We start from the raw sequence: 19,742 nt of genomic DNA, 5'->3' as shown, positions 1-19,742 counted from the left end.
ACTGGCCTCAATTTACATTAATTCCTTCTGCACTTCTTCACCGTAACTACTCCTTCCTTCACTCAATTTTAGTTTTCTACATCTTTCATCTTCTGATCTGTATGTTTTTTGCCATGCCCCCATCCAGCTTCTGTTAACATACAATGCACTTAGCTTTTCACTCTTATTAACTCATGCACAATGTTTTAGTAGTAATCTCTGTCTTGCATATTACCGTGTCTTCCAACTTTAAGCTCTCAGGTTTCCAAGTCTCATCCAGTACAGTCTTTCCTTCTCATCCCATCCAGTAAATCTCCCCTAACCTGGGGTTGTGTGTGACTTTTCTGAACTGTACCCCTTTTCCTAAACCTCTCCAGGCTTTTTCCTTCACCCTTCTTCCTTCTCCTTCAAATCTTCTGCTGGAAGAAGGAGCCACTGGCTCCAAACACTTGCATAAGTTAAACCATTTAGGGTGTGTGTTCTCCTGCCACACATGGTGAGTAGTTTTTTTTTTACGTATCCAGTTATATAATATGTTCCCTTTGTTGTTATGTGCCATTAGCAGGTAGCAGCTTGTGTTCCTTGATTACTACTCTTTTGATATCATGTTTTTATATGCTTCAGGCAAATCTTGTTTAAGGGCTTGCATTATTTTTATTGTAATGTTACAGATATGTAAAGTGATCCAATGCTTGCATGTGATAGGTATATGAACTCACTGTTATGTCTAAATAATACTTTGACATTTTATCAGATTAACAATATTGTCCAGTTAAGAACACAGTATTATGTTAAAAATTATTGGGAATATATGGAGCCCATTTCATTCTGAGATCATTGGGAATAAAACATGCTGCATTACTATATACAAACAAATGGTGTACGTAGATAAATATGTGTAATGGGAAAAACATATCTTTTTATTAACAACAAAATATCTTCCAAATGTTATTCCATGATATTCAAGAGAGGAAATAATGAAATTCACTTCAAATTCTTGAGATGTAATGAACTTTTAATATGAAACATTTTGTGACAAAATTTGTAGTTTTATTAGACACATTTTAATTACTCTTGGCACAAGTGACACTGAAATTAAGTACTTTTAATTTCATTTTTAAAAATAAAAATTCTTAATTCACTCTAAGTCCCAGAGCTTGAGTTGTAGGTACCACAGAATTATAATATTAAAAATAGTTTTTCTGCCTTTGTGAGGATGACATTTGCCATTGGAAGTGATGGGAAGTTTTCTGCACATCATGACAGTACTTTATTTGTATTTCACGAAAGACAGTACCTTAGGCCATGGGACTTTCAACCCATTTATTGTAGTCTGTACTCAATTTTTCACTGCACTATTGTTCTTATAAGTCTTCAGTCAGAAAACACACCTGACACTTCTCTGAATTGAACTCAGTTCATGTCAAAAATGTGCCACAATGAGCAGGGAACTGTACATTTTCACTTATTATCACAGCAGCTTCTTTGTTTTTAATCCCTTGAGTGGTATCACAAAGTGTCTGTGAGATGTGATCCACTCTGAACATTCTGCTAGGTATCAGGATCATAACTCAGGGATGGTTTCTTCATTTCAATCATAGGCAGGATCCCTGTCTCCTGAAAAGATAAAAAAGATAAACAAGCTATGACACTGTTGCAAATAAAACAGTGACCTGACTATAGAATAAATTTCGTTTACTTTACATCTACGGTCACAAACTTTTAGTCAACAGTTTACCGGTTTTGGTCTATAATGACTATCTTCAGATGTGTGTGTGTGTAGTAAGTTCACCAGATATCGCTATTGTAGGCATACACAAGTCTTCAGTGATTAATTGAACAATGTAAAATAAAGGGAGGATACAATCAGTAAAGTCTGTAATGGGCTTATAAGGTATAAGAGGCATTACAGTAATAAAATGCGATGAAATAGAACATGACAAAAATTAGATTGTTAAAAAGAGGAAGAGTTAAGAGACAGTAATTGACATATGCTCAAGTGCCAATGTTATAGATAATGACACAAGTAATAAACGGCTTCCATAGTGCACAGAATAATATAAAAACTATAAAACAAAAGACTTGTGTATGCCTACAATAGTGACATCTGGTGAACTTACAACACAAACATCTTGTGGCTACTGTAAGACAGTTTGTTTTGACAGTAGTGATGCTGACATGAAGACTCGTGCATATGCTGTTATTTATAAATATTTGATGATGCTGGTGCTGATTTTGCATTTATTGTTTGACAATGCCACTATGGCTTCAATACATTAGGACATTGTTTTTATAAAACAGGTATGCCTCTTCACACTTAAAGTGCACAAATGTATATGTATGTCAGTAGTACTTTTCATTATGGTCTATTTTATTGTTTTAAGCTGTAGACGATCTGCTATTGTATTTATGTTTTCCCATATTTTGCTTCAGATCTGAAGATGGTCATTATAGACCAAAATGGGTAATCTGTTGACAAAAAGTTTGTGACCACAGACGTAAAGTAAAGGAAATTTAAAAAAGATAAATATGCATAATGTGGTTACTGGCAACAGCTTTCTTTAAAATAAAAACAGTGGATAAAACTTGTGCTTGATAGACACACAGCAAGAGAGAGTGTAAAAAACATGATAAATTTCACGTTTTGTCATATCAAGGGACAATGTAAGAAGGACTGGAAGATGGAGAATATACTTGAAAGGCACATGAGAACAGAGAAGTTATTCTGAATGCAACATTAAGGGGAGAGTTTCCAGTTACGCGAGATGAGTGTTTAATCAGTTTCACTCAACAGCCCTGGCTTAGGGTCTGTGTTAGCAAAAAGTTCCAAGAGATTTGGAAATTCTCACTTTTTTGTGCCACCATCAAATATTTCTCCACTTTGTCCTGATAAGTACTGACTTTTCATCTGCATTTAATTATTAGTTCATCAGGAAACAAACTGGAGGCTAAACTACCATACATCAACAATGCTATGACAAAAATAATAATTACAGTGCCTCAAATGTTTTAGTGACAAATTTTCTTGTACTAATTTTATGTTGCCCATGTCATTCTTCATATACTTGTAGTTCATGCGAGGCCTGTTTAAAAAATTCTGGGACATTCATAATGTCGCGCTAAAGGTGTGTTGGGGTGAAATGTGGTTAGCATCCCTACACACACCTGTGTTTAATGTGTAACTGCCGGAAGTTTTATTGTTGTATGTCTTACTTATTGTTCAGTGCTGTATCAAGTAGAACATTGTGTCATACAGTTTGTGAATTTTGAGATGGCAGGATTAGAGGAGCAAAGCAAATTCTGCTTGAAATTCAAGAAAACCTTTACAGAGACATACCAAGTGATATAGGAAGCCTACGGTGAGAAGTGCTTAAACCATACTTGGTGTTAAAAATGGTTCACATGCTTTAAAAATGGCCAGGCAGAGATTAATGACCCTTGTTCAGGACAACCTTCGATGTCCACTGACGACGCTCCTGTCGGGAATGTCAATGAAATTGTGTGTGTCTCGTGTCATGAAATCCTAACACAGCATCTTGGAATGCACTGTGTTGCTACTAAGTTCATCCCACAGCTCATGAGTGAAGACCAGAAAGACCTTTGCCTCGCAGTCTGTGACGAGTTTTTGGACTGTGCAAACAAGAACAATATGTTCCTTAAGAGAACCATAACTGGTGATGAGATGTGGGTCTATGGTTATGATGTTGGGACCAAGGTTCAGTCTTCACAATGGGTTGGGAAAGTTTCTCCAAGACTGAAACAAACTTGTCAGGTCAGGTCACATGTCAAAGCCATGCTCATAGTTTCATAGTTTTCTTTGGCTTTGAAGGATTAGTTCATTATGAATTTATGCCACAGGGAGAAACTGTGATGGTACTATCAGGAGGTGTTGCGATGCCTGCAAGAAAATGTGAGAAGGAAACAGCCTAAAATGTGGTAAGACAATTCATGGCTCTTGCATCACGATGATGCACCTGCACATTCATCCACCTGGTGCGTGACTATTGCAAAAAAAAAAAAAAAAAAAAAAAAATTCTGTGCTGTCTCATCCTCCATACTGTCCGCCCCGGTAGCTGAGTGGTCAGCGTGACAGACTGTCAATCCTAAGGGCCCGGGTTCGATTCCCAGCTGGGTCGGAGATTTTATCCGCTCAGGGACTGGGTGTTGTGTTGTCCTAATCATCATCATTTCATCCTCATCGACGAGCAGGTCACCGAAGTGGCGTCAAATCGAAAGACCTGCACCAGGCAAATGGTCTACCCGACGGGAGGCCCTAGCCACACGACATTTCATTTCCATCCTCCATACTCTCCAGACTTGGCCCCTGTGGACTTCTTTTATTTCCATAGTTGAAAACCCAATTGACCAAATGAAGATGTTTAACAACAGAGGAGATGGAAGAAAATTTGCTGATGGCGCTTCATGTGATCCACCAAGAGGCACACCAAGACTGCTTCTAGAAGTGGAAACAGCATTGGGAGTGGTGTATCAATTGTGGAGGAGAGTATTTGGAAGGAGGCCATGCACAGTAAGTAACAGGTAAGCATAGAAAAATTTTGTGGACAAAGCTCCAGATTTATGTGAACAGAAATCATATGTGTTGATGAATACTGCACCAGCATCATCTAAAACTCTGCACCAGTCAGAAATTATCAGACCTAACAGAATAAATTTTATCTATTTAAAATCATATAGGATAGTGAATTCTCAGTCTAATATAAAGGATGAATGTAACCAGCAGCACCTCATGAAATAAAAATTTATTACATTTGCATGTATTAAATAATGATATTTTATAATTGGTTTTGGTTTTGTTTTGCTTTAGGATGCAAAAACATCTGGGGTCATATGCACCCAAGTCAAAACTATAGAACACGAAGACAGAGAGGAGTTAAAAAACAACTATACATCAGTCCGAATTGACATAACAGAGGACAGCTAAAAACAGGCACGTGGAAAAAGGACTAAAAAAGACACCATACAGAAATGGAGGTCCAAAAACTAAAAATTAAATGGCCTTCACCATATTGCTTTGGTAGATAAAAAGTAAGACGTGGTCGACAGCCCACGTGTCATTTGTTAAAACAGCGGATAACTCAGACAGCAAACCCAAATGAGAATGTTAAAGGTTAAAAAATGGACATTCTAGCAGGAAGTGGCAGACAGTTAAAACTTGACTGCAATGTGTACAAAGAGGTGATGTAGCGCCACTTAGCAAATGATGATGGCTCAAAAAGCAGTGCCCAATATGCAACTCAGTTAAAATAACCTCTTTCCGGCAGGAGGGCCTAGAGGAGGTCATCCAAGCCACTGGGAGAGGCCTAATAAGCTTATTCCCGTGAAGGGAGGACCATTGGCCATGCCAAAGGGACACCACCTTCTGACAGACGGCAACACAGAGATCATCAGAGGGAATATACGTACTCATGGGCTGAGGTACGAGGACTGCAGCTTCGGCAGCAGCATCAGCAGCCTCGTTTCCTGGCAGACTGACATGACCAGGAACCCACAAAAACATCACACAGGCTCCACCAAGAGTGAGCAGTTGATAGTTTTCCTGGACCCGCTGTGCTAAGGGATGGGCGGTGTACAGCACACATAGACTTTGAAGGGCACTGAGTGAGTCTGAGCAGAGGACACAATTGAAAAGGCTGTGTTGTCAGATGTACTCTGTGGCCTGATACAAAGCGAAGAGCTCAGCTACAAATACTGAGGAGTGTGCCGGAAGCTGATATCGAAAGACATTGGTGCCAATGATGAAGGCACACCCAACCCCACGGTCAGTTCAAGAGCCATCAGTGTATACAAAGGTACTATTGCAAAGTTCCATGTGAAGGTCGTGAAACTGAAGATGATAGACTGAGGCTGGCGCAGTGTCCTTAGGAAGTGAATGAAGGCCACAATTAACATGGGCTGCTTCACGAAGCCAAGGTGGTGAAGGGTTCACACCCACCAGAAAAGGTGCAGGTAGTGTGAAGTTAAGCCACTATAGCAAGTGCTGAAAGTGGACTCCAGGATGTAACACAGAAGGAGGATGAGGCCCATACTGACAAGCAAAGGAATCGTCAAAGAAGGAGGCATAGAATGGGTGGTCACTCATGGCAAACAAACGGCATGCATACCTGATGAGGAGAAAGTCACAGTGGTAGGACAGGGGTAGTTCAGCATACAGACTCTCAACCAGGCTGGTGTAAAAGGCGCCTGTGGCCAAATGGATGCCATGATGGTGGATAATGTTGAGACAGCGTAAGAGGGATGGGTATACAGGTGCATAAACAAAGCTCCCATAATCGAGTTTCAGACAGACATGGGACAGTTACAAATGAAGGAGGGTGGTTCGATCAGCACCCCAGGAAGTACCATTGAGGATACATAGGACATTGAGGAACAGCGTACAGCAGGCTGCCAGGTAAGACACATGGGAGGACCAAGAGTGTTTCCTATCGAGCATGAGCCCCAGGAATTTCGTACTTCCAACAAACGGAAGGGCAACAGGCCCAAGATATAAAGATGATGGAAGAAACCATTTGCATCACCAGAAATTTATACAGATGGTTTTGTCAATGGAAAAGTGAAAGTTGTTGTCGATGCTCCAGGAGTAAAGACGACAATCAAGACACCGCTGAAGACGCCTCTCAGTGAGACAGGTCTATGGAGAACTGCAATAGATGGCAAAATCGTCCCCAAAAAGGGAGCCAGAGACGCCCGGTGGGAGGCAGGCCATGATAGAGTTAATGGTGATAGCAAAAAGGATGACACTCAGGACGGAACCCTGAGGCACACCATTTTTCTGGATAAAGCTGTCTGACAACACAGAACCCAGATGCACCTTGAAAATTCGATCTTATAAAAATGCTGGAAGGAAACAGGGCAGATGCCCACGGAAGCCCCACATGTAAGGAGTACGGAGGATATCAGTTCTACAGCAGGTGTCATAGGCCTTCTCCAAAACATGGCCACAGTCTGGGATTTCTGCAGAAAACCATTCATGACATGGGTGGACAAAGTAACAAGATGGTCAACTGCGGGACACTGTGCTCAAAATCCACACTGTGCATTCATCAGTAAATTACAAGACTCGAGCCACCATACTAGCCAGGCATGAATCATACATTCCATCACCTAGCAAATGCAGCTGGTAAGAGAGATGGGGTGGTAGCTGGAAGGAAGGTACGAGTAAGATGGTGGCTTCACACCAGTGGATGGGAAATGTGTCCTCTACCCAGATGCGGCTGTATGTGTTAAGCAGAAAGTGCTTGCCCGCAAGAGAAAGGTGCTGCAACATCTGAATGTGGATGGCGTCTGGCCCTGGGGTGGAGGATCAGGATGAACTGAGAGAATGATCAAGCTCCCTCATAGTAAAGGCGGCATTGTAGCACTCACGATTCAGAGAAGAGAAGAGAAGGGCATTGCCCCAGCCTCCCCCGCTTGTCTCCGATGGAGGAAGGCAGGGTGATAGTGGGAAGAGCTCGAAACTTCCGGAAAATGGTGGCCCACAGTGTTGGTGATAGCAATAGGGTTCACGATAACATCATCTGCTACTGTGAGGCCAGAAATGGGGCAATGGATCTTGGTACCAGAGATCCATCATAGGTCAGGCCACATCACAGAGGAAGGGGTGGAACTGTTAAAAGAACTAGTGAATGAAATCCAGCTAGCTGGTTCGCTATCCCGAAGAATGCGATGACACTTTGCATGCACCTGTTTATAATGAATGCAATTTGCCATCTTAGGATGATAGTTAAAAACATGTTGATGAGATAGTCCACCTGGTCATCACATTTGGGGAGGACTAAAGCTGCCAGTCAGCCTTAGTAAGCTGCCATTTGGACATGCTCATGGATGGGGGAGGAGTCCACAAATGGAGAGCACACGGGAAATGGTCGCTCAAGTAGGTGTCAGTAAGAACGGACCACTCAAGATGATGGGCAAGCTGGGCTGTGCAAAAGGACAGGACCAAATGGGAATAGGTGTGCGAGGAATCGGAAAGAAAAATGGATGCTCCAGTGTTAAGGCAGAAGAGTTTTCCTCTTGGTTAAGAAGGTCAGCCAAGAGGGTACCTCATGGACAGGTCCTGGGAGAACCCCAAGGGGGATGATGTGCAGTAAAGTCACCGAGTAGCAAAAATGGGGGAGGAGGTAGCCGCCCAATAAGCTGAAAAAAGTCTGCCCTGGTGACATTGAATGACAGAGGTACATAAATGGTACAAAGGGAAAAAGTCAGGCAGGGAAGGAAAAGGTGAGCTGCAACAGCTTGAAGAAGGGTGGACAGGAAGATGGTTTGTCTATGAATGTCATCTCATATAAGCAGCACGACGCCTCTATTAGATGGAATGCTGACCTCAGGAGGAAGGTCAAAATGAATCAATAAGTTACGTGAAAGCTCAAAGCGGTCATGAGGGCACAATTTCATTTCCTGGAGGCATAGTACAAGGGGGTGCTGCGGTGCTAAAAGCAGCCGTAAATCCTCTTTGTGGGACCGAAGGCCATGAACATTCCATTGGAGGACAGTCATGAGGAGGAAGAGATGTAGGGGTGTCAACTCAGCAGCCACCGAGTGACAACAGGTGTAGAGTCGCTACTACAGGGCACAGAAGCAGGAGGATCTTGCTTCATGGGGTCCACAGAAGCATTAGCTTGCTTGTGTGGTCGGTCTGTGGAGTCCAATGCTGAAAAACAGTTGGTGCTGCACACCGGCAAGACAGAGGCCGGGATAAGGTACCACATGGCGACACCATCGAAGAGGATCTTTGAGTTGGCAGAAGACTGTTTGCCTTTGGTGGATTTCTTTGAGCCTTTCCATTTAGAGGAAGAATTGGGTGTTGTTTGGCTGGAGGAAGTCTTCACGGGAGTACTCCTTCTGTCCTTTCCTGCTGACTGGTTATGTACCTGGTGGCTTCATCCCTTGAGGTGAGAGTCTGATGGTTTGTTGCACAGCAGGACAGGGGTTTGGTGATGGTACTCGACACTGGGTGATTTCACAACCTCAGAGCTGAATTTGAGGTCACATGTCTGCATGGCCATGTCATTCATAGAGCGAGGGTAGCAAGAACAGAACTACAGGTGCCAGACAGGAGAACACAGGGTTTGCGACTAGCCACTAACGTGCGAGTTACTGGGTAAGGCACTTTTTCCTTTAGCCTGCTCATCAAGATATGCAGGACAATCCCGGGAGGAGGCGGCATGGCTGCCATTGCAGTTGATACAGTGGGGATGAGGAGGAGGACAATCGCCCTCATGTGCATCCCTATCACAGTTACACAATTGGCTGGGTGTTTACAAGACTAGACGTTCTAGTGTGGTTGAAATGATGACACTGGTAGCAGTGCATTGGGTTTGGCATGTATGGCCAGACTGCGATAATTTCATAGCCTGCTTTGATCTTGGACGGTAGCACCACTTTATCAAAGGTGAGAAAGAGAGTGCGGGTGGGCACTCAGGAGGAATCTACCTTTTCATTACATGATGGATGGCAATGACACCCTGATCAGAGAGGTAATAGTGGATTTTGGCCTCAGTTAGACCATTGGGCAGCCTGGTGTAAATTACACCAAGGGACGAATTCAAAGTTCTCTGGGTCTCAACATGAACAGGGTAGCCGTAGAGTAGTGAGGCAGCAAGCAGTAGTTGTGCTTGAGAATCAGAAGCAGTCTGCAAAAGCAAAGTGCCATTCCGTAAACAAGAGCAGGATTTCACAGGGCTGGCACTTGCATCTACAACTTTCTGGATAATAAACGGATTTACCGTGGCGAAGGAATGACCATCTTCAGTACGTGAGACCACGAGGTTCAAATGGTTCAAATGGCTCTGAGCACTATGGGACTTAACATCTGAGGTCATCAAGTCCCCTACAACATAGAACTACTTAAACCCAACTAACCTAAGGACATCACACTTCCATGCCTAAGGCAGGGCTCTAACCTGTGACCATAGTGGTCGTGCGGTTCCAGACTGAAGCACAGCAGACCACGAGGAACTGTGGTGCAGTGGGAGGGGTCTCTAAATCATTAGCCTCATTATGTTTACATTTCAAAATCATTGATTGGGAAGATGATTGACTCATTGCGAGAAAATCCCCCATGATTGCCAGCATCTCCAGTGGTACGTTCCTTCCAACTGGAGCCTCCCTTCACAAGGGGCGCACCAGCCTTAGGTGACTGTTCACACCTTAGGTGACACCTCCCGCACATCTGACAGAGGGACAAATCGGCAATTTGTGAAGGTTGCAGCTCAGGCAGTCACCCCTCCCTGGGCCAGGCCTGTACCAGGGGATAAGTGCCAACCCTACATGTCAACCCGAGGCTGGGAATTATGCATTGCCCAGTCATCTGTTACGCATCAGACACTTGGGCGGCCTTCAGGAGCACACAGGGAGGAAGAAGAAAAAGAGGAACCACAAACGCCGAAACTGAGGAATGAGAGGAGAAGGGAAATGAAGAAAGGAAAAAGGGAGCGAAAAACAAAGGTGAGACTGTTCTTACTTCAGCAAAACTTCATGGAAAACAGTAAGAAGATGATGGTACAGAACAATAGGAATAACCTGTGTAGCACTTGAGGCAGCTACAGAGGGTAAAACCATAGGGGAAGACAGAGACTGAAATTCATCCAGCAAATATTGAGATGTAGAAATTGGCATAGGAGAGGAAATTGTGGCAGATCGCATCAGAACAGTCACAAAATTGATGATGCATAAAAGAAATGGAAATGTAGGTTGCTATTGTTCAGGCAACAGTGTTGAACTGCTACTACAATCCTCACCCCGTTGATGTGTGGCATCTCCAGAGCGGCAGGAACGTACGTCGTCCCTGGAGAACACCGCGTACAGGAGCGCTTCAAGGCTGGACGTTGCCGTGACCCGTGGCAACGGACTGCAAACCGCAGCTCCTCTGCCATTTCCGAGCACAGGGATTGCTAGAACAGAGCAGAAGAAAATTTGAGTAGGAGATGGTGGTGGTGGTTAGTGTTTAACGTCTCGTCGACAACGAGGTCATTAGAGACGGAGCGCAAGCTCGGGTTAGGGAAGGATTGGGAAGGAAATCGGCCGTGCCCTTTCAAAGGAACCATCCCGGCATTTGCCTGAAACGATTTAGGGAAATCACGGAAAACCTAAATCAGGATGGCCGGAGACGGGATTGAACCGTCGTCCTCCCGAATGCGAGTCCAGTGTGCTAACCACTGCGCCACCTCGCTCGGTTGAGTAGGAGAAATCCAGCTCAGTACTGACATGCTACATAAAACTCCTAATGTAAATGGTTACATTAGAATTATTCAGTTTGTTTTCAGATTGTTTGCTGTTGTTACTGGCAGCACAAATCTGTGTAAGGGTCTCAGATATTGGTAGTGTTAATGGCAACAGTAATGTGATTGAGTAATGTGTTAATATTTATTCAGTGGATGATAGGAGATGTAGGTAACAGAAGAAAAAGAAGCCGATTATGTTAATATATTTGTCTAAAGTACTACTAATCCTAACTGTATTTAATTAATGTAAATTTAATCTACAAAACAGCTGTACTGGTGTCAAACATTGAAACATTGATATGCTCCTCAGTCTTTAAGTCTGGATCACAGCAATAAATGGAATTAAGTAGTATACAGAAGTTCTTTACCAGAAAAGGGATAAAATAGTGGAACATCAGCCATGGCACCTACAAATAACTTTGCATTGGAGAGAGTAGTAACTCGAAGAAAGTTTGGGGGGCAGCTAATAACTGTAATACTAACAATGCCTGTTTCATTTTACCTAGCAGACAGTGACAAAACAGACACAATCAAATCGAGAAACCACACCAGGCCGGGGTACTATTTGTATTAACAGCTATTTAGTATTAGACAGTGACATTTTGATTTTTCATGTAGCACAACTTTTGACGAACCTTGATTAGGTATGGTAATAGATTCTTTTGCACAAAGGAAGGCACACAGTGTAAAGTTGTAGGAAGATCAGAGAGAGGGAGAAAAAAAGGAAATGCTGGGACCTAAGGATTGAAGAAATGCGTACGGTATTGCTTGTTTCTTATCTTTACTGGCTTTTCCTATATTTCATTGTATGTCACACAAAAGAGAAAGTTATTAGTTAGTAGGGAATAAAGAGTGCAAATTTTCTGAAGTACTGAGGTTTTTTGTAAGGGGGTTGGGATGTCAGATCGGTGGACTAGGAGCAGAAGAGGCACCACAGGGCATTTTAATTTCCACTGTCCAGAATACAGGTTTGATGGCTTCCATTACAAAATATACTTTTGAATTCCACAAATCAAAGTACAGTAACGTGCGGTAGTTTTTGCTGTGTGAAGAGGCGTGGCACTGCACGTTGGCACATGTAAGACCAAATAACGCATCTTACATTTCCTCGAACGTATATGTTTTATATATCAACCTCTTCAGAAAGATGTGTGCTACAAAATGAACATTTTTGAAAAATCTATTTTTTTTTTAAATCTTCTACGTCCTATCTCAAAAGCTCGAGTGGGACTGTGGTGGCGGTTAGGGGCAGGGGGGCGCCATTATCATGTTTTTGCCCAGGTATGTAAATATCGTAGATCCGGGGCTGGGTGACAGTGAACTATGAGTGTAAATAAAGAAGGACTTGGCCGGAAGAGCCAACAACAACAACAACAACAATAGTGTGGGATTAAGCCCCTCTCGCAGATGTGAAATTTGAAACTGAAAGAGGGTATTGGCGAGCGCCATTTAACACTGAGGGTAGTTAGCCGGTATTCCATTATCATATTTCTTTGACAAAGAAACATGATCCAATATTCATCAAATTTCCTTGACAATTATCTTTGACGTCGCACAAAAATGGGGCATTACACTGTCGTCATGTCTTCGTCAAATTTCAGTTTGGCGGACAACAACTTGTTATGAGCTGCAGTTGCTTGTGCCACAATTGCACTGTTTGTGCATCTGGAAGAAAAGCGACGGGAAAGGGGGGAAACATACTTGGGTGAATCCATGGGTATTACGGCGAGAAGATAGAAGTATTCAGCAAACTTTGTTGCGAGAGTTGCAAGTTAAGGGCGTCAAGTTTTATATAAATTACCGGTACTGATGAATGGATGAGAGTGCACTTCATTATTTGTTCAGTAAAGTGGCTTCTCATTTTACAAAACAGATTACTCGCTTGAGAAATGCTATACGTCCAGAACACAGGCTCACAGTAACACTGCGATTTCTTGATGCAGGAGAGAGCTGCTCTAGTTACAATACGGCACTCAAATACCAAAGTGCACATTAACCAAAAGAATTCCAGAAACGTGTGAAGTGATTTATGAACCAATGAACGGAGAATATCTGAAGATAAATAAATGTTCAGTGCACTATATAGGCAATAAGCACTATTTTTATTTTAGAATAATTTCATTAATAGAATTAGTTACCCCAACCACAAAACTAATAAGAAGTACGAAACAGATGAAGCGCTGTTTAACCTGTGGCATCCACAGATAAAGTAGAATGGAAGGCTAAGAATATTCCACCTGCCCATAAGCACATGATTAATAGCATGCATTGTACCCACTTGCTTAATCCCCAAAAGTCGAAGCAAGGTTATTAAAAAGAGTCGAAGGAACGGATCAGCTGTACCGATACCAGTGCTCTTGGCGGTTACATTTTACATTGCAGTGAACAGAAGACGAACGGCTTTTATAATCAAATCCACGATGAGGCTCTAGAGTTGATCACATTTCTTTGACGAAAGGCGAGATTTGATGACGTCCCCTATTACAGTGTCAAATTTGTTTGACATATCAACTTTGATAAAGAAATGTGATAGTGTAATACCGTCCAAAGCGACATAGATATAGCCTATTAAATTTCGGGTATGCAGGCCCGCAATAAAATTTCTTCCACTGATATTTCGGCCGCTTATCGTCCGGGCATCTTCAGAGTAAGCTGCGGCCGAAATATCAGTGGCAGAAAATTTGTTTTAGCGGCTACATTCCCGAAATTTAGTAGACTATTCATTACGCCGCGAAAAGTTGAAAATTCACTACACCTAAATGAAACCACAAACATTTTAGAGCATATTGTATTTACAGCATGTAATAGCCATTCCGCATTCCATGTACTTCATATGTTCATTACCCAGTGTTCTAAATATGGCGTTCTACCATTTTACTTAATCATTCCACAGTGTGAATTCCAGAGTTTCAATTCTACATATGGGTAATGTAATTTCTTCGTTTACGGTCAGTATACTTGTATTACTTACTACTTTTCTATTTCTACTCAAATTATTAATCATATACTCACTCTATCAGTCTGCGCATTCTTTTTCGAATTCCAGCAGAATTCTAGGATGGCTACTAGGATAGCAAGTGCCAGTCCGCATAGCAAGACGACGAATACGCCTCCTACAAATAGAAAGTGAGAAGAATTAGTTCGTTTATATACATCAGAAAAAAGGAAGGAAGGAAGATTAGGGTAATGTCTCGTCGGCGACGAGGTCAGAGCAGATAGAACACTTGCTCGAACTGGGAAAAGTTGGAGAATGGTTTCTGCCGTGTTCTTTTCGCAGGAACCACCTCGGCATTTACCTTAATGCTTAAGGTATTTGAGGAAACCAAGCAGAACGTAAATCTGGATATCCAGATGCGGATCTGACCAGCTGCCTTCCCGAATAGAGGTCCAGGGTCATAACCACCTCGCCACACAGCTCGGTCTTACAATAGAATAAAATTTTAGAGTTTCATATTAAATATGGTTTAAAGGCTTAATCTAAAGAACTTTATACTGAACGTTAACTAGATTTATTTGAATGCATGTTCTTTTCCATTTGCTTGTACTCTTTTCAGTGGCAATGCAAACTCCACCTACGAATCAGTGCGGTATGGGACATGAAGCTGAGATTTTACTCACTGTATACAACAGGAAGCTATTGCGAACGATTGCACGGAAATAACTTATTGAGTTTTCGGGTTGTGGCACTCTGCAGACTGCTTAAGTTTTGTTAAATTTCCATGAGTATCAGACAGCTTGAAAGCACAAGATTTAAGTTTTGGTTGGAGAAATCTTTCAGTTGTGCTAACCGCTTATTCAGCAGAGTCAGTAACGAGCTATGTTTCAAGTTTAATCAATAAACTCTGACTTAAGAAAAATTAATAGAAAGTTGCTCAGTTTTCAGTGATACGTACTTGTCTCTCGCTTACCTATATTCTCAATCCCTAGCGCGTTGGCTTTGGATTCCTTGCTCTTGTCATCCCTGTTACATACATCTCCGGTATTTTTCCACCATTTGTCGTACAGAATCTGGATTATACCTTTCTCCTGCAGCTCCAGGATGGCAAGTGATATTTTGTCTCTCCAAGGTGACCCTGTAACAATAATAATAATAATAGTAACAGTGTCACAATATCTGATTATTTGCAATAAACATTGTCTTAAATTAGGAAAAATATAGGGAAAAGAAAGACAAAATATACTGTGATTCTTGAGTTTCTCCCGGCTTGGGAACCAGCGATCGGGTTAATCAAGAGTAAATCGAGCAGACGTATAGTTGTGACGACCACGGCGGACAGAGCCATCACACCGACGTCATCTCAGACGCCGTCGCAATCTGTTCCACCACGCGACCGTGGCGCTGGGCGCGGACGGCGGAGGGAGCGCGCCGCGGGCGGAGGGTATTTAAGTCGGCCGCCGCCGCGACCGAACCCAGTTCCCTCTGAGCAGCCATAGCGTACGGATCTCCGTGCCGGCACGTTCACAGGAGCTCAGTCCGTCAGTTCACCTGATGATGGCGACATGTTTGATCGCCGAAATATTGTGCCCGTTGGACACTGTAGACCGGCAGCATACCCGTGGATATTTTGATTACAAAATATACTGATTTCGCCTAGAACGTAGATGTTCTTGTGTTGCTACATGCAATAAGACCTTTCACTTGTACGATGCAACAATCGACTAATCTCTAACTTAAAATTACCATCATTAGAATGCAATAAATATTGCAAGAATGTAGGTGGTTCTTCGATTGCTCTGTTGATTTCAGGAAAGAAACAGCTGTTTACCTATACTTTCATACACGAGACAAAATTTCAGAAAACGTAGAAGGACCTCATTCACTTTTGCCCTTAATTTTGCTGTCAAACTCTGTGCGACCTAAAAACTCTAGACATCCAGTGAATAACGTAGAATCTTCCAAGCTTTTGGATGTACATAACAACGAAAATTTCAGCTAGGAGAAACACTTCATTGAGTTTCTCAAGCGGATAAGTTCAGTCAGATTTGCTCTTTCTGTAGCTGCTCGTTCCAGAAATAAACAAATTAATATTTAAAAACACTTTTGCGTATTTCTTCTCATTAATGCCTTACGGCCTGGTTTTCTGGACAGATACGGTCCTAGCCAGTCTGTCGCTGGTGTACGAGCAATGTCTTGGCGCCTTCAGCTGAGGACGAAGTTGGCTGACTGGCTAATCATCCACAGAGTATTAAATTTTATTCGGATATTAATTTTGTTTTAGGATTTACACAAAATAAATGTTTTGTAGATTCCTTCTTTATTGTCAAACACAAAACACTAAAACGTATAAATATGTCATTCAGTTTAAAATTTTCAGTACTAATCAAAGATAAATTAGTCAGTCTGTTTTGCGCAAGTCTTTCACTGTGACTGGTAAGGTTAAGTATGTGCTAAGTGCTGTCCAAAATTCTGAAATACTGTACCTAAATTATTTGAAAAAGATAAAAAAAAATTAGAGATCGTTGGTGCGCTCAGAGTTTGTCAAACGCTGGAATTGGCGTCCGGTTGCGGTGCGAACCTGCCCTGCCTCACCCTCTCCCAGATAGGGCCACCGCTGTTTATGGGAGCAGTCAGTATAATACGTGGTTTTTTCCCACAACCATGTTGTAGGCGTCTCTTCAAACAGATGGACATCATAACCGCACTATCACAATAAGAAACTTATGAAAGATTGCAAGTGGAAAAAGAATAGTAAAATGCTCCACACATGTGTGACAGATCGCAGCAATCTGTTGCAAGATCGCGCGATCTGTCTGTGGATCACACGTGTGTTACAGATCACAAAGACGATCACTGATCGCTCGTAATGCCCAAGCAATGGGATGAATAGCCCGTGTGTGGCAACATGGCTATTAAGCATGAGTCTCTAATTTTGCTTCATTTCGCTACAACCCCTTGGATTAAGGACTTTATGTTAGAACTTATTTGATTTAGTCAGGAAACAATGAAAGAGAACATCAGTAAAAACCCCCTCTCTCACGGATCTTGATCACCCACGTCTTAAGGCCTGCTAAAAGTTCATTGAAGACAATACCATTACGATGCATCATGAGCTCCATTAGATAGCCGACTTACAGATTCGCGAACCATCTCTGCCAGTCTCCTTACTCCGCACATTGGTCACCATGTGCATCATAGCAAGAACACGACAGACTTTATTAGCAGATTATGCGTCTGCGTATCAGAGAAGGGGGTATAATGGTTAACTACATTGTGGTCTCGTTATTCACTCGTGTTCCCATCAAAGTATCTATAGACACGCTTCCTCAGTCCTTTGACGTCACTATTGTGGATTTATTTAAGCACACTTCGATATCATCGTATTTTTTGAATGGTGGAGAATATTTGGACGGACGGCATCCCGGCGGGCGAATCCATTCCATTGGCTCCATTAGTCAACCTGTTTATGGGATACTCTGAGGACATCACGTTGAACACAGCTCCTGCAAAGCATAGTTACTTTTATCGTCATACCGACGACACGTTCATTGTCTGGCCTCATGCTCGTGAAAAGCTGGAGGAATTTCTAACACTGCAACACAAAGCCTCACATGTTTTAGACACTTGATTCTATGATTTTAAAACAGTTTTTTTAATTATATGTGCTTATGAGTTTCGTCAGTAATTAGCGTTTACGAAACTGTAATATGATACGAGGAAAAAAGTAAGAAATAATTATGTCAAAGCTTTGCAGTAAACACGCTGGCAGTGTCAAGAAAACTCATTCTGTACAGAGCCCAAAGAGTATCTTTTAATGTAACAACAACACCGTTGGCACGATCGTGCGCAGTAGTAGTAATGTGAAGTGTTGGCGCGCTGATGCCAAATTGTGGTTGTTGTGGGGTTGATTTTGTAACATGTGGCAAGGCAAAATATGTAAGTGAGCAAGCACGTGTAGGGACACAGTATACGGTTACAAGAAGTTATGGTAATTAAAGAAGATTATTGTGTGGCCCATAGTTATCCAAACTGCCCTCTAACCGAGAACAGCCTGTTGCCAGTAACGGATATCATAAAAAGTATTACGTCTCATCACAAGCAAATCGTCGGAAAGTAAGGTCAAGCCAGTTAATTTGTAGTTGTGTATAAGGCTTGTTAGTGAATTAGTTAAGTTTTATTAGCGTTGTAGTGTTGTTTAGTCAAATCATAAACTTAGTGACGGAAGCTCAATTAGTCAATTATTATAGTTCTTCATACAGTGTTGCACTACTACTGCATACAATTAGTTAAACCAGAAGCCATTTAAAAGCAGTTGATATATCGATGACAAAAGGATGTTGGCGCCATTGCAGACAAAGGAATTTGATGTTGTATATTACAAATAATTTCATGTGCTGTTAGCCCTGTAATATTGACATTGCCAAATGGTTGTTGCTATGAATTAAACCATTTACGACTTTAATTTGAGAAGTAACTATTCAGAAACAGTAATTAGTTTTTGCCATATTTTTGCAAATTTTCAAACAGGCATGACCGTGAATTACGTAATGCAGTACATTTTCCATAAAGTGTTGCTGTTCATTACCTATTACTGGTGGTCGTAATTATAAATAATATTAGTGAATTCCAAATTAACATAATTTTGCTCATGTTTCACATTTCTTTATCATCTAGGCTCATGCGAGTGTATATTGTTCAGTTGCTGCATTGTTATTCACTGCCAGTTATTACGTGATCTCAAAGTCATGTTAGTCATTAACCAAATTTAGCTCTTGCCTGTTTTTGACCTGACGACCTTTACTATCTGCAGTCTGAATTTACTCGGCCATTTAATCGTTGAAAATTATTGCTATCTACAGTGAGTCATTCATTTATTATCATTTTTATATTTCGATCGTTGTTGTACTTCACAACACCCCGTGCGGTACGATCAAGATATAACTGCCTGTATTCTTGCGTTAAACATTGTTCTTCGGAATTGGTGCATTGTTCTTCGGAATTGGTGCATTGCTTCCATTAACTGCGGAGCATTAGGTACACGTATCACAGCGTATAGGTACGTTATAAATACCTGGACCACATCAACATCATTCATGACATCAAATTCACGATGGAAACATAAGACGTATGGTGCCTTGCCGTTTTTTCCATGTCCCGAAAGGCAAATGGGTCTCTCAGTTACAATGTTTACCGGAAATTAACCAACAAGAACCGGTATCTGCACGCAATCGGCTACCACCTCCCATCGCAGAAACGTTCTGTTGGGCCTTGGTGCATCGAATGGAAGCTGTTTCAGAAGCTGAAACCCTCATGAAGGAACTGAACCACTTACGGAAGGTATTCAAAGAAAAAGGCTAATAACTGACAGAATTTACGATCCATCTCTTCGAAGACATGTAAAACAGAAGGCTCGCGAGGAGAATACGAAGAAGTTCGTGTTTTTGCCGTTCTGTGATACAGCAGCAGGAAAGATTAGCAGGCTCCTAAAGAGGCTTAAAATCGATTCGGTCTTCAGACCTCTAGCAAAACTTGCACAACTCACGCCGCCTGTGAAAGACGATGTAGGTCTCAGAACAGAGGTGTGT

At 41.9% G+C, this 19,742-nt stretch overlaps 1 protein-coding gene across 1 annotated transcript in view; it reads right to left on the bottom strand.

Annotated features, from left to right (window-relative positions):
* Nucleotides 1-1,046: 1,046 nt before the first annotated feature.
* The window catches only part of LOC124597840 (glutamate receptor ionotropic, kainate 2), a 1,390,744-nt gene continuing 1,372,048 nt past the window's right edge, over nucleotides 1,047-19,742 (bottom strand). Inside the window, exons 15-18 of the mRNA XM_047135964.1 lie at nucleotides 15,128-15,292; nucleotides 14,232-14,332; nucleotides 10,737-10,889; nucleotides 1,047-1,596 (exon numbers count right to left, since the gene is read on the bottom strand). Coding sequence (XP_046991920.1) covers nucleotides 1,531-1,596; nucleotides 10,737-10,889; nucleotides 14,232-14,332; nucleotides 15,128-15,292 — 485 coding nt within the window. The 3' untranslated portion in view covers nucleotides 1,047-1,530. The remainder of the gene's footprint in view (nucleotides 1,597-10,736; nucleotides 10,890-14,231; nucleotides 14,333-15,127; nucleotides 15,293-19,742) is intronic.

The sequence above is a fragment of the Schistocerca americana genome, chromosome 1, assembly GCF_021461395.2.
Source record: "Schistocerca americana isolate TAMUIC-IGC-003095 chromosome 1, iqSchAmer2.1, whole genome shotgun sequence".
NCBI lineage: Eukaryota > Metazoa > Arthropoda > Insecta > Orthoptera > Acrididae > Schistocerca > Schistocerca americana.
The sequence above is the reverse complement of the archived record's forward strand: the minus strand, read 5'-3'. Positions and strand labels throughout refer to the sequence as shown.